This window comes from Schistocerca gregaria, chromosome 2 (genome assembly GCF_023897955.1).
Source record: "Schistocerca gregaria isolate iqSchGreg1 chromosome 2, iqSchGreg1.2, whole genome shotgun sequence".
In the NCBI taxonomy this organism is placed as follows: Eukaryota; Metazoa; Arthropoda; class Insecta; order Orthoptera; family Acrididae; genus Schistocerca; species Schistocerca gregaria.
Genome location: NC_064921.1, coordinates 928,146,289 through 928,170,302, shown reverse-complemented (window position 1 = coordinate 928,170,302; position 24,014 = coordinate 928,146,289). Strand labels below are relative to the sequence as shown.

Genomic DNA, 24,014 nt, shown 5'->3' with positions numbered 1-24,014 from the left:
TCTACTTTGCTTATTTTCATTCACTTATGTCGTGTGGTGTTATGTTTTGGGCTAACTCTTCCCATTCTAGAAGGATATTTTTGGCTCAGAAACGGGCGGTTCGGGCAATAAGTGGTGTGAGTTCACGAAACTCTTGTCGACCTCTTTTCATGAGTCTTGGTATTTTGACATTGGCCTCGCAATATGTATATTCCTTATTGTCGTTTCTCGTTACCAAAATTAGTTTATTTCCAACAATAAGCAGCTTTCACTAGGTTAATACTCGGCAGAAATCAAACCTCCAATTGGATCGAACTTCCTTAACTCTTGTGCAAAAGGTGTGCAGTATACTGCTGCATCCATTTTCAATAAGCTGCCACTCGAAATCAAAAATCTTAGCAGTAATCCACGCGCTTTCAAATTGAAACTGAAGAGTTTGCTCGTGGGTCACTCCTTCTATTCTGTCTAGTTCCTTGAAAAATTAACTTATGGACCAATTTTCTTTCAGCTTCATGAACATTTATTTTTATCTGTTATTACTAATTATGTTGTAAGTTCATGTACTAACACGTTCCATGACCTTGGAGATTTGCTCATCAATTTGTTCCTACAGAACTTGACATTTAAATTAATTAATTAATTAATTAATTAATTAATTAATTAAAGTCATTGAGGAGCAATAGCAAATACACTGCAAGGAAAAGATTAGTACACCCTTTTAGAGATTACCAGTCTACTCAAGATTTATTGTTGCAACAGTGCATAAGAAGCAAATGAAATGATTGCATTTACAGATCAATAACACAAGTGGTTCTGAGGTAGCACATATCAGTATGTGGTGCAGTCTCCACAGTCGGCGATGCAGGAGCTGACTCTGGTATCCAGTTAATCATACAAATAGAAGAGAATGTCATGGAGTATGTTATGCAGCCCCTGCTCGACCTATTCATGTAGTATTCTCTTCTTGTCCAAACTATTTATCGTCCATGTTTCACTTCCATACATGGCTACACTCCAGACAAATACTTTCATAAACGACTTCCTGACACTATACCCTCGATGTTAACAAATTTATCTTCTTCGGAAACGCTTTCCTTGCCATTGCCAGTCTACATTTTATGTCCTCTCTACTTCAGCCATGATCAGTTATTTTGGTCCCCAAATAGCAAAACTCCTTTACTACTTTAAGTGTCTCATTTCCTAATCTAATTCCCTCAGCATCATCCGATTTAATTCGACTACATTCCATTATCCTCGTTTTGCTGTTGTTGATGTTCATGTTATACCCTCATTTCAAGACACTGTCCATTCCGTTCAACTGTTCTTCCAAGTCCTTTGCTGTCTCTGACAGAATTACAAGGTCATCGGCGAACCTCGACGTTTTTATTTCTTCTCCATGGATTTTAATACCTACTCCGAATTTTTCTTTTGTTTCCTTTACTGCTTGCTCAATACACAGATTGAATAACATTGGGGAGAGACTGCAACCCTGTCTCACTCCCTTCCCAACCACTGCTCCCCTTTCGTGCCCCTCGACTTTTATAACTGCCATCTGGTTTCTGCACAAATTGTAAATAGCCTTTCGCTCCCTGTATTTTACAGCTGCCACCTTCTGAATTTGAAAGAGAGTATTCGAGTTAACATTGTCAAAAGCTTTCTGTAAGTCTACAAATGCTATAAACGTAAGTTTGCCTTTTCTTAATCTAGCTTCTAAGATAAGTCGTAAGGTCAGTATTGCCTCACGTGTTACAATATTTCTACAGAATCCAAACTGATCCTCTCCGAGGTGGGCTTCTACCTGTTTTTCCATTCATCTGTAAAGAATTCGCGTTAGTATTTTGCAGACGTGACTTATTAAACTGATAGTTCGGTAATATTCACATCTGTCAACACCTGCTTCCTTTGGGATTGGAATTATTATATTCTTCTTGAAGTCTGAGGATATTTCGCCTGTCTCATACATTTTGCTCACCAGATGGTAGAGTGTTGTCGGGACTGGCTCTCCCAAGGCTGTCAGTAGTTCTAATGGAATGTTGTCTACACCTGGGGCCTTGATTCGACTTAGGTCTTTCAGTGCTCTGTCAAACTCTTCACGCAGTATCATATCTCCCACTTCATCTTCATCTACCTCCTCTTCCTTTTCCATAATATTGTCCTCAAGAACATCGCCCCTGTATAGACCCTCTATATACACCTTCCACCTTTCTGCTTTCCCTTCTTTGGTTAGAACTGGTTTTTCATCTGAGCTCTTGATGTTCATGCAAGTGGTTCTCTTCTCTCCAAAGGTCTCTTTAATTTTCCAGTAGGCAGTATCTATCTTACCCCTAGTGAGATAAGCATCTACATCCTTACATTTGTCCTCTAGCCAACCCTGCTTAGCCATTTTGCACTTCCTGTCGATCTCATTTTTGAGACGTTTGTATTCCTTTTTGCCTGCTTCATTTACTACATTTTTATATTTTATCCTTACATCAATTAAATTCAATATTTCTTCTGTCACCCAAGGATTTCTACTAGCCCTCGTCTTTTTACCTACTTGATCCTCTGCTGCCTTCACTACTTCATCCCTCAAAGCTACCCATTCTTCTTCTACTGTATTTCTTTTCCCTATTCTTGTCAATTGTTCCCTCATGCTCTCCCTAAAACTCTGTTAACCTCTGGTTTAGTCAGTTTATCCAGGTCCCATCTCCTTAAATTCCCACCTTTTTGCAGTTTCTTCAGTTTTAATCTGCAGTTCATAACCAATAGATTGTGGTCAGAGTCCACATCTGCCCCTGGAAATGTCTTACAATTTAAAGCCTGGTTCCTAAATCTTTGTCTTACCATTATATAATCTATCTGATACCTTCTAGTATCTCCAGGATTCTTCCATGTATACAACCTTCTTTTATGATTATTTAACCAAGTGTTAGCTATGATTAAGTTATGCTCTGTGCAAAATTCTATCAGACGGCTTCCTCTTTCATTTCTTGCCCCAATCCATATTCACCTACTATGTTTCCGTCTCTCCCTTTTCCTACTCTCGAATTCCAGTCACCCATGACTATTAAATTTTCGTCTCCCTTCACTACCTGAATAATTTCTTTTATCTCATCATACATTTCATCAATTTCTTCATCATCTGCAGAGCTAGCTGGCAAACAAACTTGTACTATTGTGGTAGGCTTGGGCTTCATGTCTAACGTGGTCACAATAATGCGTTCACTATGCTGGTTGTAGTAGCTTGCCCGATTAAGGGATCTGATATTCCACGCTCCGAGCCGTAGAACGCCAGTTTTCGTTCTCCTGATAACAACGTCCTCCTGAGTAGTCCCCGCCCGGAGATCCGAATGGGGGACTATTTTACCTCAGGAATATTTTACCCAAGAGGACGCCGTCATCATTTAACTATACAGTAAAACTGTAGATTAGAGCTGTGGATAGAACAAAATTTCGCCAAAACTCCATAGTTCTGTGCTACATAGCAAAACATTGCGACACACTGTACTTAGTGGTGGAAGGTGAAGACATTTATCAGAAGAGAATGAGAACACTAGCGTATCTGAATAGATTAAACATTAGAGCAAGCATGGAAACTCCAAAAAAATGCATTCAGACTCAGGAGACAATGTAGTCTAAAGGCACATTGTGGCTGAATTAAAAAGTAGTGAACGGAAGATAAAACGCGATTGCTGGAACAGCACCACCTGAGGCAGGTTACCACTAACCTAAGCTGTCACACTTCGGGAATATTGTCGTTGTCTGACTACTTCGTTGAATGGCCTTTTGAGTGTTCAATATAACTTGGACCTTTTATGGTAGTGAAGTTGATGGAGGATGTTGGATAACTTCAGACCAGTACAGAATGTTTCCGTCCACTGACATTAGTTACTAAATAATACACAAGGCCGTAGCATTATAGTAGGCTTTCTGAGTGCAATTTTGATTCCAGTGCAACTGCCTGCCCTTTGAGAAAGAGGGGGGCTTGTTTCCCTTAAACTGCTGCACCCTAGCACCCTATGCAGCAAACATAAAGCTAGACAGGAACTGTGTGCTTAAGTTCCCAGTACGCCTGCACAAACAGGACCAAGTTATGTTGTGTGTCTCATAGTCCTTTAGAGCTAGAGTATACTAACAGATTATTTTTAGACGAAGTTTGTTACCTACATAAAGCAAATAATTTCTGTCGTTAATATAGCGGTACAGGTTCATAAAAATGCACAGGTGTCTGTACTGAAACAGAGTACGTATATAAGACCCTTGTGGTAATTTACAATAAATAAAATGTGGTTTTAAAAAATACAATTGCATCGAATGTCTTATTTAAACGTTCGAAAATGTAGTTAATTGTTTGTCAATGTTCTATTATTTCTAGTGTAAAAGTACTTCACAAACATGCACATGTAGTCTTGAAAGGTATTATCATTTTCCTTTCAGTACTTGTAACGGCTATTTTCCTCTGAAAGAATAGGTCTGATGTTGTGGGGCCCATAGTTTGTGTTAAATGTGTCTGGCCACATTTGGATCTCTCATGCAACTCTATCCTGATCAAGTTCTAACACTCTGCGTGGTGTCTGTTTGTTCTATATCGTGTCTCCCTACCACTTTCGCGCAACTACGCTCTGAGCGTGTCTTTTAGGGAATTGACTAGTTTGCACCTGGGACCTGTTGCTGGTAAGGAGACGTCAGACCACACATGACATGTAGAATTCAGAAGAGTTCAGTGAGATTAGCGATGATATAACCAAATACTTAATGATTTCAGCGTCAGCTCCACTGCACTCCCTGTAAAAGAATCTTAATACTAACCAAATTTAGTGGAAGGGGTTCAAGGCTTTCCTATTTTTAGTTATCTGGTAAAATAACGTCGAAAAAGCAGTTAAGTTCACCACTGGAAATTTTATTCTACTCACAAAACATTGTTTATAAATTGCACTGTTGGTAAAAGGAAATGTTTTAATACAGGATGGAAAAAACCAACTGCGTTCAACAAAAATGTGAACGAATATTCCCTGAATGGGTTTCCAAGTTCTACAATGGATCGAAGGATGACCTATGCCATATCACATCTATAATCTAGGTTTAAATTAAGTTTCACGAAAGAGAAAACTTTAAAAATGGTCTACAGTGACCCTCAATTATCTTTAATTACTTATCTAACTTGTCGTAAATTACAGTGGCTGATGTGGCTTCTCAATAACTATATAACAGAAAAATCATCGCGTTTCAGATTTTTACTTCAAGTGGCAAATGTGAACACCATGAGCTTTAATTGACGGTCGACACTAGTATTACGCAGAAAAGGGGGTGTAACTGATGAGACTTCTGCAGTTCTGAGTGAAGCTTTATGCGCTCAAAAATGCGGCATCGCGTGCGTTCATTACCTTGTCGGTGTTCATCAGGGGGCGGTGGAAAGCACGGCTCCGCTCACCTCGCCGTCTTGGAAGCAACTCACCTCTCCTAACTTCTCCTTACTACAATTTACTACCATTTACCGAAGTTGGTTAAAAAAAACTATCTGGCTGTGTTTTCATCTAACCAATCAGGGTCTCACTGTTAACCTTATGCTCCGCCTACAAAAATTCTGTCTATCCAATGAGAAAAGTTATACTTTTCGTGGTGGGGCAATGTTTTTAAAGTTTGCAACATAACAGAGACGCGAAAAAGTCTCACGCTAAAACTTGCAGCTGGTGTGGTCCTTTTTGTGTTATCGTAAGATCTATACTGTTCTTCTGGAGGGCTCTATCTTTTAACACGGACTGGGGGGTGGCCCTGATGTAACAGAGACGTGAAAAAGTCTCACGCTAAAACTTGCAGCTGGGGTAGCCCTTTTGTGTTATCGTAAGATCTATACTGTTCTTCTGGAGGGCTCTAGCTTTTAACATGGGCTGGGGGGGTGGGGGGGGTGGTCCTGACGTAACAGACGCGAAGAAGTCTAATGCTAAAACTTGCGACTGGGGTGGTCCTCGCGGTTAGCTGGGGTGTCCGTCCCTTATCATAGGGCCTTCCAGCTTAACACGGCTCGCTCTCGGCTTCTGTTCTCGTTTCCCCCCTCGGAACTGCGTCTGTCTCATGGTGGGAAGGTATGACATTCATTTAGGCATTCTTGTGTTAGTCTGTGGTATTCGATTTGCTCACTCGTTACTCGTATTACTTTGGTTAATTTATTGTCATGATTTATTCGGAGCTATGTGACATACTACTGGATTTGCTTATCATGTTAGGGTTTTCATGGAAGATGTTGGATTTGCCTGACACCTTACAAAGTCTCTTCACCTTTGCATAAATAATGCAATCATTACCAAACTAAATATTCTGTTGCCTCGGGATGTATCCTATCAACCTCCTCTTTATCAGTCAAGTTCTAACAATTATTTCTTTTCTGTTCTCATAGTCCTTTAGAGCGAGAGTATATTATCACACACTACTTGTAGATAAAGTTTGTTAACTACGTAAAACAAATAATCTCTGTCGTTAATACAGTGCACAGATTCATGAAAACGCAAATAAACTTCATTTCAGTAATTAACTGACATAATAATCAGTATAAGTAGGTTGGCAGTAATCATAATTTGTTGTTGGTACGAAAGAGGTATAATACCATAGAGAGACAACACTGTGATGACAGAGAAGGAAACTGAACAACCGTCCACCACGTTTTATGCAATCAAACCAAATGGCTGTGGAATAGGATAATTTTAGATAATGTTCCAAGTACTACAAAATAACATAAACTGCTAATATTCAGTAGTTACAGCTATATGTGAAATTACCCCGAGTGGAGGGTCTGAATCAGAGGCTGAACGGTTCTGCGACCGTCTGGGCTGCAGATTCCTCGACTTGCTCCATAGGGTGGTGGGGTTTCGGGTACCGCTGGATAGGTCAGGAGTCCACTACACACAGCAGGCGGCTACACGGATAGCAGGAGTTGTGTGGCGTGGACTGGGCGGTTTTTTTAGGTTAGATGGCCTCGGGCAAGTACAGAAAGGGCAACAGCCTCAAAGGGTGCGGGGCAAAGTCAGGACATGCGGGGACCAAGCAGCAATCGGTACTGTAATTGTAAACTGTCGAAGCTGAATTGGTAAAGTACCGGAACTTCAAGCGCTGATAGAAAGCACCGAAGCTGAAATCGTTATAGGTACGGAAAGCTTGCTGAAGCCAGAGATAAATTCTGCCGAAATTTTTACAAAGGCACAGACGGTGTTTAGAAAGGATAGATTGCATGCAACCGGTGGTGGCGTGTTTGTCTCTGTTAGTAGTAGTTTATCCTGTAGTGAAGTAGAAGTGAGTAGTTCCTGTGAATTATTATGGGTGGAGGTTACACTCAACAACGGTGCTAGGTTAATGATTGGTTGCTTTTACCGACCTCCCGACTCAGCAGCATTAGTGGCAGAACAACTGAGAGAAAATATGGAATACATTTCACATAAATTTCCTCAGCATGTTATAGTCTTAGATGGAGATTTCAATTTACCAAATATAGACTGGAACACTCAGATGTTTAGGACAGGTGGTAGGGACAGAGCATCAAGTGACATTATACTGAGTGCACTGTTCGAAAATTACCTCGAGCAATTAAACAGAGAACCGACTCGTGGAGATAACATCTTGGACCTAATGATGACAAACAGACCTAAAATTTTCGACTCTGTAAGCGCAGAACAGGGAATCAGTGATCATAAGGCCGTTGCAGCATCCCTGAATATGGAAGTAAATAAGAACATAAAAAAGGGAGGAAGGTTTATCTGTTTAGCAAGAGTAATAGAAGGCAGGTTTCAGACTACCTAACAGATCGAAACGAAAATTTCTGTTCCGACACTGACAATATTGAGTGTTTCTGGAAAAGTTCAAGGCACTCGTAAAATGCTTTTTAGACAGGTACGTGCCGAGTAAAACTGATAACAAACGCGAAAAACCCCCCGTGGTTCAACAACAAAGTTAGGAAACTACTGCGAAAGCACAGAGAGCTTCACTGCAAGTTTAAACGCAGACAAAACCTCTCAGACAAACAGAAGCTAAACGATGTCAAAGTTAGCGTAAGGAGGGCTATGCGTGAAGCGGTCAGTGAATTCGAAAGTAAAATTCTATGTACCGACTTGACAGAAAATCCTAGGAGGTTCTGGTCTTACGTTAAATCAGTAAGTGGCTCGAAACAGCATATCCAGACACTCCGGGATGATGGTGGCACTGAAACAGAGGATGCCACGAGTAAAGCTGAAATACTAAACACCTTTTTCCAAAGCTGTTTCACAGAGGAAGACCGCACTGCAGTTCCTTCTCTGAATCCTCGCACAAACGAAAAAATGGCTGACATCGAAATAAGTGTCCAAGGAATAGAAAAGCAACTGGAATCACTCAACAGAGGAAAGTCCACTGGACCTGACGGGATACCAATTCGATTCTACACAGAGTACGCGAAAGAACTTGCCCCCCCCCCCCCCTTTCCTAACAGCTGTATACCGCAAGTCTCTAGAGGAACGGAAGGTTCCAAATGATTGGAAAACAGCAAAGGTAGTCCCAGTCTTCGAGAAGCGTCGTCGAGCAGATGCGCAAAACTATAGACCTATATCTCTGACGTCGATCTGTTGTAGAATTTTAGAACATATTTTTTGCTCGCGTATCATGTCGTTTCTGGAAACCCAGAATCTACTCTGTAGGAATCAACATGGATTCCGGAAACAGCGATTGTGTGAGACCCAACTCGATTTATTCGTCCAAGAGACCCAAAAAATATTAGATACAGGGTCCCAGGTAGATGCCATTTTCCTTGACTTCCGGAAGGCGTTCGATACAGTTCCGCACTGTCGCCTGATAAACAAAGTAAGAGCCTACGGAATATCAGACCAGCTGTGTGGCTGGATTGAAGAGTTTTTAGCAAACAGAACACAGCATGTTGTTCTCAATGGAGAGACGTCTACAGACGTTAAAGTAACCTCTGGCGTGCCACAGGGGAGGGTTATGGGACCATTGTTTTTCACAATATATATAAATGACCTAGTAGATAGTGTCGGAAGTTCCATGCAGCTTTTTGCGGATGATGCTGTAGTATACACAGAAGTTGCAGCATTAGAAAATTGCAGCGAAATGCAGGAAGATCTGTAGCGGATAGACACTTGGTGCAGGGAGTGGCAACTGACCCTTAACATAGACAAATGTAATGTATTGCAAGTACATAGAAAGAACGATCCTATATTGTATGATTATTTGATAACGGAACAAACACTGGTAGCAGTTACTTCTGTAAAGTACCTGGGAGTATGCGTGCGGAACGATTTGAAGTGGAATGATCATGTAAAGTTAATTGTTGGTAAGGGGGGTACCAGGTTGAGATTCATTGGGAGAGTCCTTAGAAAACGTAGTCCATCAACAAAGGAGGTGGCTTACAAAACACTCGTTCGACCTATACTTGAGTATTGCTCATCAGTGTGGGATCTGTACTAGGTCGAGTTGACAGAGGAGATAGATAAGGTCCAAAGAAGAGCGGCGCGTTTCGTCACAGGGTTATTTGGTAGCGTGATAGCGTTACGTAGATGTTTAGAAAACTCAAGTGGCAGACGCTGCAAGAGAGGCGCTCTGCATCGCGGTGTAGCTTGCTGTCCAGGTTTCGAGAGGGTGCCTTTCTGGATGAGGTATCGAATATATTGCTTCCCTCTACTTATACGTCCCGAGGAGATCACGAATGTAAAATTAGAGAGATTCGAGCGCGCACGGAGGCTTTCCGGTAGTCGTTCTTCCTGAGAACCATACGCGACTGGAACAGGAAAGGGAGGTAATGACAGTGGCACATAAAGTGCCCTCCGCCACACACCGTTGGGTTACTTGCGGAGTATAAATGTAGATGTAGATGTAGGTGTAGATGTACCCATGATTGTGACTGATGAACTCTTAATAGACTTGTACATCACCTTACGGCAGTGACTGTAATACATATATACATACATACTTACAAATTAGTCACAAACGATCTATTACCTGACAGTCACAAAGATAAGACATGGTCTGTAAATTTAGTTTAGGATAAGTCTTCCTGCCGTTTAATACACTGTACTGTACATAAGTTACATCCAATACAGAAAACTTTCGAAATCATTTGGAGAGATATGTAATTCACAAGTTTCGGAGAACAGAGCTATGTATACGTTGTATGCAGCATGTCATTAAATTTGAATCTGAAAGAAATGGAATGAACTGTGTGTTACGGGAGTCAAATGTTGAAACTGTGACTCAAGGATCAGGTACGTTATGACGTAACCCACACAGCCAGTAGAATATACAGTCAAGTTGTTTGAAGATCATATATATATATATAAAGTTAATACTTAAGGCACTACCTAGCTAAACTATTCTTCTCCTTAATTAGTTTTTTTATCTGCTCATTATACACGTCTAAATCTTGGAAAATGACTACCCATGAACAAAGAGATACCACGATGGTTTCGTAAGGTTATTTCCACATTTCACATTGCCAGGAAAGGCCTCCTATAACAATTTGAAGCAATAAATTTAAACAAGTAACTACCTGCTCACCAGAAATTGTAGACATTTCTGCCTGTAATTCATACTTGGTGCTGTGACAACATATTTCATTTAAAATTTCCTGAAAATAACAGAAACAACTATTAGAATTTTTTATCCGTGCTTTGCAGTTGTGAATGTGATTATATTCAATACTCAGGAAGTCTGAATGAAAACGCTTGCGGTCACAATTTTTTCGTGTTTTACTAAATTACACAATGCATTTCGAACCCTGTGGGTCCTTCTTCAGGTGCAAATCGTCTAATACATAACTTACATACGATCTTGAGTGAGGAGAAATGTGTTTTCCGCACTGGATAAACGAAATAAAAAACATTTAACCATCTCTTAACAGGGAAAAGCATATCACCTCGCTCAACAGCGAAAGCAAATTATACATTAAACGATATGCACCTGAACATGGACCTACAGGGTCCAAAATGCGTCGTACAATTTAACAAAGCACGAAAAAATTTGTGAAAAGGCATTTTTATTCAAACTTCATGTGCAACTACGAGAGTAATGCTTACTGCAATTGTCAACAACCGAATCATTTCCTGTATAATATTCATACAAAAAGGTGTAATGCACCTTACCTACCTCTCAGCAACTCAGTTTCCAGTTACAGCCAAAATTTGCAGTCTCATGAGCTTGACGTTTCGGGAATGTTACAAAGTATGATGCAAGCCTTTGGCAAGATTCTCCATCGTCCCACAATTTCCAGAATATCACGTGGCTTATGGTACATGGCAAGAAGGACGTAGAAGAAACAAGCTATACACTGAAGTAAACAAATACATCAATGTACACAAAACACGGCACACTTACAGAACATACATAAAATATGTACACTAATCTTTTCAATCTTATTATCTGAATTTATACGCTAAGCACATGGCAAACACAGTTCCGGAAATAAATTCAGCAACTGTGCATCTTACGAAAACATATACCAGCTCTCTCAGTGGCTCAAAAATGGCTCTGAGCACTATCGGACTTAACATCTGAGGTCATCAGTCCCCTAGAACTTAGAACTACTTAAACCTAACCTAATGAAATAACACACATCCATGCCCGAGACAGGATTCGAACCCGTGAGCGTAGCAGCCGCGCGGGTAACTTTCTCAGTCTCAGAACAACTGCAGAAGGCCTATACAAAATATTGTGTCTAGTTGTACGGTGTGGCACCTCAGGGAGTGCTGAAAAACGTGCCACAACCTCTCTGTGCGTTCTGTCTTTTCGACCTATACTTTACAGAAGGATTTAAATAACAATCAGTATTTAATATGCCCTACTACACGGTAGTATGAGTAAAAAAATTTTGCAGTTAACACAAAAATGGTTAGACATGACACAGCTTCCTATAGTAGACAAAAACAAAATTTCTTCTAAAATTTCCAAAATCATTTCAGAGCAAATGAAGCATGACAAGAAAGACAAATATACTAGCAACTGATCAATGTACACTGCGAAATATTGACAAAAATTAAAAAAAATATGGTGCACTAGGTATAAATACTGATAAGGGCAGCACATTGGTCGTTATACATACAAAAAATAAAAGAAGCCCTTAAAAAATTGCAATTTCCCTTTCATATATAAGCCAGAGTCCCAATGCTACTGTACAACGAAAAATGCATGAGAACATGTACCTATCTGACCTACTGCCCATAATATTGATAGCCCAGTATATATTTTATGCAAAGACTTAATTATTCATTCAACAAAGTCTATGTATACATATGAGAAGATATACACAATAAAAATACAGAGGAGTTAACTGTCCAAACCACCTTACCAGGTGGGAATGACGGAGGACATCGAAAGGGTGCAAAAAATGGCAGCTCGTTTTGTATTATCACGTAATAGGGGAGAGAGTGTGGCAGATATGATACGCGAATTGGGATGGAAGTCATTACAGCAAAGACGTTTTTCGTCGCGGTGAGATCTTTTTACAAAATTTCAGTCACCAACTTTCTCTTCCGAATGCAAAAATATTTTGTTGAGCCCAACCGACATAGGTAGGAATGATCATCAAAATAAAATACGAAAAATCAGAGCTCGAACAGAAAAGTTTAGGTGTTTGTTTTTCCCGCGCGCTGTTCGGGAGTGGAATGGTAGAGAGAGAGTATCAATGTGGTTCGATGAACCCTCTGCCAAGCACTTAAATGTGAATTGCAGAGTAGTCATGTAGATGCAGATGTAGAAACCAAAAGGACTAGTATTCGTAACATGAATAACTAGCTTCTTTCGATATTACTAATCTTTTTACAGATATTCCCATAAAATGAACCATACATTTAACTGAAAGTAGCTTCATTAAGCGCAAAAAACCCGTAAGCTCGTTGAACTGTTGCTGCTTATTTTTGCTATAACTACTTCAATAAACTGTTGCAGCGTATTTTTTGCTGTAACTAATTCAACTTTCAAAATGAAATATACACTCCTGGAAATGGAAAAAAGAACACATTGACACCGGTGTGTCAGACACACCATACTTGCTCCGGACACTGTGAGAGGGCTGTACAAGCAATGATCACACGCACGGCACAGCGGACACACCAGGAACCGCGGTGTTGGCCGTCGAATGGCGCTAGCTGCGCAGCATTTGTGCACCGCCGCCGTCAGTGTCAGCCAGTTTGCCGTGGCATACGGAGCTCCATCGCAGTCTTTAACACTGGTAGCATGCCGCGACAGCGTGGACGTGAACCGTATGTGCAGTTGACGGACTTTGAGCGAGGGCGTATAGTGGGCATGCGGGAGGCCGGGTGGACGTACCACCGAATTGCTCAACACGTGGGGCGTGAGGGCTCCACAGTACATCGATGTTGTCGCCAGTGGTCGGCGGAAGGTGCACGTGCCCGTCGACCTGGGACCGGACCGCAGCGACGCACGGATGCACGCCAAGACCGTAGGATCCTACGCAGTGCCATAGGGGACCGCACCGCCACTTCCCAGCAAATTAGGGACATTGTTGCTCCTGGGGTATCGGCGAGGACCATTCGCAACCGTCTCCATGAAGCTGGGCTACGGTCCCGCACACCGTTAGGCCGTCTTCCGCTCATGCCCCAACATCGTGCAGCCCGCCTCCAGTGGTATCGCGACAGGTGTGAATGGAGGGACGAATGGAGACATGTCGTCTTCAGCGATGAGAGTCGCTTCTGCCTTGGTGCCAATGATGGTCGTATGCGTGTTTGGCGCCGTGCAGGTGAGCGCCACAATCAGGACTGCATACGACCAAGGCACACAGGGCCAACACCCGGCATCATGGTGTGGGGAGCGATCTCCTACACTGGCCGTACACCTCTGGTGATCGTCGAGGGGACACTGAATAGTGCACGGTACATCCAAACCGTCATCGAACCCATCGTTGTACCATTCCTAGACCGGCAAGCGAACTTGCTGTTCCAACAGGACAATGCACGTCCGCATGTATCCCGTGCCACCCAACGTGCTCTAGAAGGTGTAAGTCAACTACCCTGGCCAGCAAGATCTCCAGATCTGTCCCCCGTTGAGCATGTTTGGAACTGGATGAAGCGTCGTCTCACGCGGTCTGCACGTCCAGCACGAACGCTGGTCCAACTGAGGCGCCAGGTGGAAAAGGCATGGCAAGCCGTTCCACAGGACTACATCCAGCATCTCTACGATCTTCTCCATGGGAGAATAGCAGCGTGCATTGCTGCGAAAGGTGGATATACACTGTACTAGTGCCGACATTGTGGATGCTCTGTTGCCTGTGTCTATGTGCCTGTGGTTCTGTCAGTGTGATCATGTGATGTATCTGACCTCAGGAATGTGTCAATAAAGTTTCCCCTTCCTGGGACAATGAATTCACGGTGTTCTTATTTCAATTTCCAGGAGTGTATATTCACAACCAGATGGTTAAGCAATGGAGAATTGCATGGCCCAAACCTTGGCTAAGATATTTATTAACAAAGCTAAAGTAACATTCTCTGAGAAATTTAAACAGACAGCTGGTAAAACACTATACAGGCGACATATTATTTCCATTGACCGCTATAGAAACTGATATTTGTCATAAGCAGGCACAACAAAATAGCATGATAAGTTCAAATTAACCAGCGATGTAGAAACAGATAATAGTATTAATCTTTTAGATACAACAGTAAAGAAAAAAGATTCAGTGAACAAATTCAGAAGCTTTCGAAAACAAACAACTACAGTCACATTTTCCTGAGTCGGAAGGCCTGCCGGTCCCCGGCACGAATCCACCCGGCGGATTAGTGTCGAGTTCCGCTGTACTGGACAGCCTGTGGATGGTTTTTAAGGCGGTTTGCCATCTGCTTGGGCGAATGCGGGCTGGTTCTCCTCATTCCGCCTCAGTTGCACTATGTTGGCGATTGCTGCACAAACACTGTTTCCTCATTCGCGTCCACTATAATTATTCTATCACACAAAGATTTGGGGTCACACTCATCTGGTATGAGACGTTGGTGGGGGGGATCCATTGGGGGCCGAACCCCACAATAACGCTGGCTTCGGTGCGGGGCGGCGCTGTGGTGCGTGGACTCCTGTAGCTTGTTGTGGGGCTGTGTACCACAAAGGCTACGGCGGGGACGAAACCTCTCTGTCGTTTCTAGGTCCCCGGTTCAATACACAATACACACACAGTCACATTAATCAGTAATACATCATGCCACCAACAATCCACAAAAAAGCATACTTTCCCACAATACTTTGGAGAATGATAAATTTTCATCTAAATGAAGACAAATTTAACAAAGGAAATCCTTGAAAATTTAGCCAAAAGCCAACTATTTAGAGCCAAAAATGATTAAAGAAATGTACAAACAAAATCTGAAATTTGCACAGGAGCTGGTCACCAACGATATTATTCTAGAAAGAATAATGGTTAACCAAATTACGAGGGGTGTTCAAAAAGTAATGTAACACATTTTTTTCTGAAAGCAGGTTGGTTCTATTCGACATTCCACTACACCATATTATTCCACACTCTTTTGGCTACAAAACCCTGTGTTTCAATATAATCTCCTTTATGCAGTGACCTTACGCCACCTTACTGGCAGGGCCTGTATGCCCACATGGCACCGGTAGCACCCTCTGGTAGACGTCAGAACCAATGTGTTGCTGCATCAATTACGTCCCTTCATATTTGGCCAAACAAATGGAAGTCGGAAGGTGCGAGATCTGTCAGTAGGGTGGATGAGGAAGAACAATCCAGTGAAGTTTGCGATGATGACAGATGTCTGTCCCTTGCTTTTTTTCAGATTTCCGTAGAAATTCTGCAAGCGCCTGTGAACATCAGCAACACTTTGCTTTTCCACCAAAAGAAACTCAGTGAGAGCTCTCTGCATGGAATGCATCTTCGTTACACAAGACATTTTGAAGGCAACACATAGTCCTGCCAGCTATCAGCACTTCATGAAATTATAGGCACTGAAGCGAGAATACTCCACGATGTCCCACAACAAATTCCGCATTTTTTCAACCGATATTGGGCGATGAAAAGAGGTGTTGCATTACTTATTGAATGCCTCTCATACTTTTCAGTTCTCCCATGTTACGATAATATTTCAGTCACAATAACCAGAACTTTTAAAATACGAAAATGTAGAATGTATTTTGCAAAGAAAACAATATCTAAAATATTGCAAGGCATGCTACTCATAACATAGACATTAAATAAATCAGAAACATACTAAATTAAGTCTGACGACTCTGATACAACATACATTGGTCAAACCGATAAGAAATTTCATAGTAGATTAAAAGAACACACGAAATGAATGCAAATAATCCAAGTGCATTTGACATACGTCTAATTCACAACAAACACATGAAGGGCTTATTTCAATAGTTATACAAGTTCTTTTTTGTTCATTCTGAGATACAGAGTCCTAAAGTTAAATGAGCATTGAAAAATCTGCAGATGTATTTCTGTATCTCAAAATGAACAAAAATGGATTTGTACCACTACTGAAATAAGCCCTTCTCATATTCCGGAACATTTTCTACAAATTCGAAATCCTTCATCAGAAAAAGATAAATAATATCTGTGCACATTTCCCGCCTTACATGCACACACCAAATGTCAAAACTGCCAAAACTGTGAAGACACTGCCAATTCAGACATTTGCCAGATTTAAACGTAAATATTTTCCTGCTAATTTACCTTAACGCCATTGTGTTTTGATGTGGTATTGGCAACATGTCGTGTGCTTTTCCATACAGACAATCACTAGAAAATGGTTTCCTGAGCTAAGACCAGTTGTGAAAAGAAAGACGATACAAGCAATTGCCTAAGTAGAAAAAAATGCCGCATTCATTTAATAAATATCAGGAAGCAGTGCCATCTAGAAAAATTTTTTTCTAATAACCCCATCCAGATAGTCCTGAAAATTTGTGGTTATGAATTTTCAAGAGGTATGAAATTACTTGCAAGATTTAAAATGAAAAAAAGGGTGCTTACAACAGGTAATATAAACAAGGTGAACTACTCATGAAAAATGTATGTTTTGCATGTATTCCACGTTTTTTTCGTTTTAAATCTTACAAATATTTTCGCAGCTGATAAAAACTAACAATCACAAATTTTCCCAACTATGTGTAGGGCGTTAGGAATTTGTGGCTAGGTGAAATTATATTATGCTTTGAAGCCTATTCTAAAGCATGGTATATTAGAAACAAATTTTTCATTTAAATAACTATATCCTGCTTTATAGTCTTGTGTGTGTGAAATTTCTCAATCGAATTCCAACATTCTGATAAGGTTGCAGTAGCGATAGGTGATGAATTCCTGGATTATTTCAGTTTCTCTTCACTTGAATCGGTCAATATATTGATTCCTCATCTTCATGTGTATCTTTCGTGAAAAGACCGTTTTAAGCTGACACAACAGCTTACCAGCAATCTTTTTCTGTGAACCATTCGTGACTGGAAGAGAAAACGGTTGAAATGGCAGTCGTACACAAATCAACCTCCGACACATGCCAAACAAGAAAGTGAATTAACGGTACTACGTTACTTTGTCGTCCAATTTTGAGCTATATTGAAAATTTCAAATCTTTAGCTCATAGGCAAGTTAGTTTAAAGTCAATTGGGGAATTTGTACCTAAGAATCAAACAGACGGACAAGAAAGCGATGTAATAACAACATGTTAGGAAAAAGCAAGCTGCAGAATGGGGTCAGCTGAACCTACCGATCTGGATCTTGGTTTTGTACCTAATGTTAGTAGTGGATCAATGTATGTCCTACAAAATTTATGGGATAACTAGCTGGGGTACCACGCTTCACTCAGGGACTTGATATGAGATTGTGTGGTAGTTGGAACAAAAGGATAAACTTTAAAGTAACACATTCTAACTACTTACAACACTTGCTGGAATATAAGAAGTAAAAAATCTTATTGAAAACATATTCTGTTATATACAATATTTGTTTATAAACAGCGTCTTTCATTTTGTTATCTGTAGTATATATGTACAAATTTTTCGAATTTCCTACTCGAGAGCAAGCTAAATATAGCTAACTGTGAAAGAAGCAGGAGTCTTTGAGGTTGATGCTGCAGTATTGCAGCTTTCTTAGTTATAAGACTGCAGGCTAATTTGATTGGAAATTGTAATCCTTTGAATTGGAATGACAGTTCAGTAGAGATCAGTGGTGCTGCGGGGATAAATAATGCATGTCCTTGGTACTTTCCACTCATAAGTTTAGCTTCGATGATGTTATTTGAGTGCTGTTTGAAGATTATCCTTGCTCCATTAAATAGTTTTGGTGAGCTGAGATTTTTGCGTTGTATGATCGGAGATAAGTCAAAGGCAGTTTATTGGCGTTCCTGGTACTTGCAAAGAGTTTAGAATCACTGTAGGGAAGTTCACATTTTCTTCAATGTTTACCATCGTGTTGATCGACTTGCATATTCTTTCTTCACAGAGAATTTTCTTTTTAATATTAAAGCTGATATCGTCGACAATATTATTTTTAGTTGCCAAAGTGAACCATGTTTGGATAAATTTGGTCGATGAGTTCGTTTTCTACAGTGGCTATGTGGCAAAATCACTGTTGAGAATATCGTGTTGGACCTCCTTTTTCCCGGCGTAGTGGAGCAACTCGACATGGCATGGACTCAGCAAGTCATCGGAAGTCCTCTGCAGAAATATTGAGTCATGCTGCCTCTGCAGCCGTCCATAATTGCCAAAGCTTGCTGATGCAGAATTTTCTGCATGAACTGACCTCGCACTTACGTCCCATAAATGTTTGATGATATTCCTATCGGGTGATCTGGGTCGGCTGTTCATTCAATCGAACTGTCCAGAATGTTCTTCAAACCAATTGGGAAAAACTGTAGTCTGCTGACGTGGCGTATTGTCACCCATAAAAATTTATTCGATGTTTGCGAACATAATGTCTATGAACGGCTGCAAAAGGTCTCCAGGGAGCCGAACATAACCATTTTCAGTCAATGATCAGTTCAGTTGTACCAGTGAGCCAGCCCACACTATCATGGAGCCACCACCAACTTGCACAGTGCTTTGTTGACAACCTTGGTCCATGGCTATGTGGGGTCTCTTATCAGTTGTTACGAACCGAAATCTGGACTCATGAGACCTGCCCACGGTTTTCTAGTCGTCTAGGCTCCAACCGATATGGCCAGGAAACCAGGAGAGGCGCTGCAGGTGATGTTTTGCTATTAGCAAAGGCACTCGTGTAGGTTGTCTGCTGCCATAGCTCACTAACGCCAGATTTCGCCCTACTGTCCTAGCGGATACGTTCGTCATACGTCCCACATTGATTTCTGAAGGTTATTTCACGCCGTGTTGCTTGTCTGTTAGCACTGACATTTCTACGCGGATTCTGCTGCTCTCTGTTGTTAAGTGAAGGTCGTCGGCCACTGCTTTGTTGGTGATTAAGAGGTAACGCCTGATACTTGGTATTCATGGGAGGGTCTTGACACTGTGGATCACGGTATATTGAATTTCCTAACTATTTCCCAAATGGAAAGCCCCATGCGTCTAGCTCCAACTACCATTCCCCGTTCAAAGTGTGTTAATTTCCATTGTGCGGCCACAATGACGTCGGAATCGTTTTCACATGAATCACCTGAGTACAATTGAAAGCTACGCCAACGCACTGTCCTTTTATGCTTTGTGTACGCATTACTACCGCCATCTGTATATATGCATATCGCTAACGAATGACTTTTGTCACTTCCGTGTATTAAGAAGCTTACAGATGTGCAAGCAGAACAAGTATATGTTCCAGTGCATAATTACATTCTTATCTTTTTTTCATTCAATTATTATTCATCACGTGAAAAGTGGTAGAAATTGCAATAGACCACCCTGTAGCAACACTTTTGGTAACTGTAATATTCAATCAAATATGTCAGGGCTATGATAACTGGTCACTGTGTCATGCGTGTAGGGGAAATTTACGTTGGCTATAAACATGAAACATGGTGCAGTGTAAATTATTGACTGTAAATGTATACTAATAGTAACTGTGTTTTCTATACTGATCGGTAAAATCAGATGTAGTAGTTGCACTTGTTCTCGAAACTATTTAAAAAATACAGCGATCCTATTATTTTTCAGGTTCTCTGTTTCGATGGCTTCTTTCAAGAGTCTGTTGAAGAAACGAAAGGATACGCCTACCAAATACGAAAGTGCAGAATATATTTTTATCTTGAAGATGGTACTGTGCAAGTCATTGAGCCAAAAGTGATCAACAGTGGAATTCCGCAAGGTAAGCGCATCTCTCCGCCTTTGAGAACTTCCAAACACATCTCATCATCACTCAGTACATCAGTATGCCACGTCTTTCCATATCGATTCATCCTGGACGATACTCTTGAATTTCAATCTGCCCTTCACCATTACTAAATTGTGAGTTTGATATTGTATATGCTCCTGGATACACCTTCTGATCCAATATAAGATTCGGAATCTCTATCTGAGCATGATTTGTGCCAGTTGGTATCTACTTTTGTGTCCAGGTCTTTTCCAAGTATATGTCCTCCTCTTGATTTTTGAACAGTGTATTCGCCATTGCTAGCTGAAATTTATTGCGTCCTAATAATGTGTTGTAATACATCCAATGTCATGTCTGCGTTTTCTCATCATGGCATTAACTCCGCAAGAAGTCAGAATCATTGGGAAACCCTTTAAAACAATAATTGACCATGCATTTGATAGATAAGAGTGGTACAGCTGTGTGAATTTGATCGCTGGGTAGGTGGCCAACGTGCTCTATGCATTGACAGGGACTTCAGATAGAAGTATAGCTGTGCAGGTTATGAAACAAAGGGAACCAACACCACTCTGTCCCACCCCAAATGACGACATCGATGATGTGGTGCATTGTTGCCAACTTCCTCCATCCCTGACAAAGACCTGTGCATAAAATGGTGTAAAATTCAAAAAATGCAGAGAAATTCAAAAAAGCCCAATTTTTTACATGTTGGCTCCCTCCCTACCTCCCCCCCCCCCTCTCTCCTTATGATTTCACTAAGGAGTAGGACTGTTGTAATAAGTATAAATCGGCAGGGAATCCTAGATAGTGCATTTTTCTGTTGGTATGAAATTCAAGGACACTTTGTATGACATCAGAGTTTAAAATGGCGATCCAAAAACGCGACCTTTGCATGCTAAGACAATCTGTATGACGTCAGAATGCAATGTATCAATCTAACATGGCACCAGGCGCTTACCAGCACAGCCTGTATCATGTTAGAATCCAAGATAGCGATCCAAGATGGTGGACAATACATTGCAAGTGTGTCATGACCAAACAGTGCTCCGTGTAGTTATGAGTGCGTTATGCTGGAGCTAAGTGACTTCGAACGTGGGTAAATTCTTGGTACTCGTAATGTGGTGCCTCCATAACCAAGAAATACCAAGTGTTTCGTGTTTCTAGAGCCACCATTTCGAAAATTTATACCGCGCACAAGCAAAACTGAAAAACGTCATCTGCTAAGTCGCAATGTGTACGAAAGTGTGTACTGAGTGTTTGTGGCCGACGGTTATTGAAGGGGATTGTGACGAAAGGAAAAAGAACAACTGCTGCAAATGTCACTACAGAACTGCATGTTGCACTCACGAAACCTATCAGCACCAAAACCACGCGACTGGAACTCCATAAACAGGGAACTACAGGGCAAGCTAGAATTCAAAAAGCATAAATCTGTGATGCAAATGTCCATAGGAGGTAAATGTGATGCCAAAGCCATAAAACCTGGGCTATGGAGCAATAGAAGAAAGTCATATGGTTGGATGAGCCTTGTTGCACAGTATGGTTGAGTTTACATGATCCGGGAAGCCACATCGTGGTATTCCATGTGCCCCATGGTTATTCTACAAGGTCGCATTACTATCAAGGATTATGTTATAATTTTCTTAGTCTGGTCCATCCCATAGTACAATGTTCGTTCCCCTATGGTGATAGCTGTGTTCCAAGACAACAAGGTGCCTGATCACACAGCTCACATAGTCCAGAATAGTTTTATGAAGACGACGAAGAACTGTCACATCTCCCCTGGCTACCCAAGCCCCCAAATGCAGCATTTGATATACCCTCCCTATGTGTTGCACTATTTTGTGGCTTTAATCCCAAAAGGATTTGTTTAGAACCTGTAGATAAAATAAATTATACACAAGTGAAACTTTCACTGTGTTATTTAAATTAAAAGACTTGACAACTGCTGGCTATAAAGCAGAAACCACTTTAAAATCTTCGAATTGCTGGTTGGTTATGTTAGAAGACAGTTTGATAGTTCTAACTTCCACTGTTTTTGCAGACAGTGGTAACTGTTTAATATTTTTTTTTTTTTTTTTTTTTTTTTTTTTAAGAAGCCATACTCAGTGGGCCAAAGAGTCGCATGTTGCTCACGAACTGTGGTTTGCCAACTATTGATCTAGAGGAACGATTCAGTGCCAGACATAACATGGACCTGAAAGGGGACAGTGTGTTTCCAGCATACCATCACTCTCTACAAGTTATGCTAACTTCCCTGTGTGCAGAGACATTTTTGCTTTTCTCACAATCAGTCTCTGTAGTAGTGGGATGTCTTGATGCACATAGTCTGCTGCACTTTGCCCATAAGCTTGGAGTGTTGCGTCAGCTTAATCTTTGTCTGTTTGGCAAGTGAAGTTCTTGTGTGAACAAGCTCTCTGCTGGTGGTCACTGAAGTATGAGGACCTGTCTCACAGGAGCAGATCCACTGGGAGTCATGACGTTTCCCCTCAAAATACACTTCAATACAAGCATTTATATTTTGGCATACGCCTGTTACCTAATAAAGCTTTCTCGGGATTCCAGCCGCGTCAAGTAGTTCAAAATCCACGAGCTTTCGGCCGGGCACTCTTCGGCCGTTGTCAAGTGCTGATTATCTTCTTGTTGCTGCTGCCGTCCTTATATAGCCGCGCTGACTTCTGTGACGTCACTGGTACCCGCTCCACCACTATACATGGTAATGTTTGCGTGTTGCGACCGCCGTGCCCACTTCAACCGTCCGATGGCCGGTTCTCACGCTGTGCTTAGCTGCAGGCCGCAGACTTTATTGAGCGTGCTGTCACAAATTTTTATTTCGATCGCTTCTTTTATTATGCTATCCCAAAAACTGTTAGTCCGTGTGATAATAGATGTCTCGTCGAATGCAACACGATAACCGTTTCCTAATGCATGCTCTGCTACCGCTGACTTCTCTGGGGACCGTAGTCAAAAACATCTCTCGTGTTCTACACAGCGCTCTTCAATGGTACGCACAGTCTGCCCGATATAGAACCGTCCACATCCACATGGTATTTTATATGCTCCAGGCGTTCTGAGGCCTACGTCGTATTTCACAGGCCTCAAGAGTTGTCGAATTTTTGCTGGAGCCCTGAAGAACAAATCGATTTTATGCCTGTTTAGGAGCCAGCTTATCTCTCCTGTTATTGAGCCACAGAACGGCAAGAAGGCAAACTTCGAGTCCTTCTTGGAGTCTTTCTGCTTACGTATTTTCGGAAAGATAGCTTGCGAAATCTGGTGGATATTGTAGCCGTTTTCCTTGAATACTTTCCGCAAGTGGCTCAGTTCCTTCGCGAAGTTTTCAGATTCTGAGACGGTTTCGGCTCGATGCACTAATGTCCTCAGAATAGAATTTTTCTGTGACGGCCGGTGGTAGCTGTTAGCGTCAGATATCGGTCTGTGTTGGTGGGTTTCCGGTAAACGCTGTGGTTGAGACACCCACATGCCTTGCGGCGGTCGAGGACATCAAAAAACGGTAAGGCACCATCTGTCTCTATCTCCATCGTGAACTTGATGTTGTAGTGGATGTTGTTGGTGTGGTCCAAGAATTCTCCCAGCTTTTCACGTCCATGAGACCAGACCACAACCGTGTCGTCTACATAGCGATAAAAGCAACTAGGCTTTTCAGGAGCCGTGTCCAGGGCGATGTTTTCAAAGTACTCCATGAACAGATTGACTACAACTGGAGCTAACGGGCTCCCATCGCAACGCCGTCCGTCTGGTTGAAACAGTCTCTGTATGGAAAACTCTTTATTAGTACATATCGCCGTGA

At 41.5% G+C, this 24,014-nt stretch overlaps 1 protein-coding gene across 2 annotated transcripts in view; it reads left to right on the top strand.

Moving 5' to 3' along the window:
- The window catches only part of LOC126335356 (EF-hand domain-containing family member C2-like), a 245,877-nt gene that overhangs the window by 82,017 nt on the left and 139,846 nt on the right, over positions 1-24,014 (top strand). For both annotated transcript variants that reach the window (XM_049998543.1, XM_049998544.1), the window contains exon 3: positions 20,050-20,200. In XM_049998543.1, the coding sequence (XP_049854500.1) occupies positions 20,050-20,200 (151 nt within the window). The remainder of the gene's footprint in view (positions 1-20,049; positions 20,201-24,014) is intronic.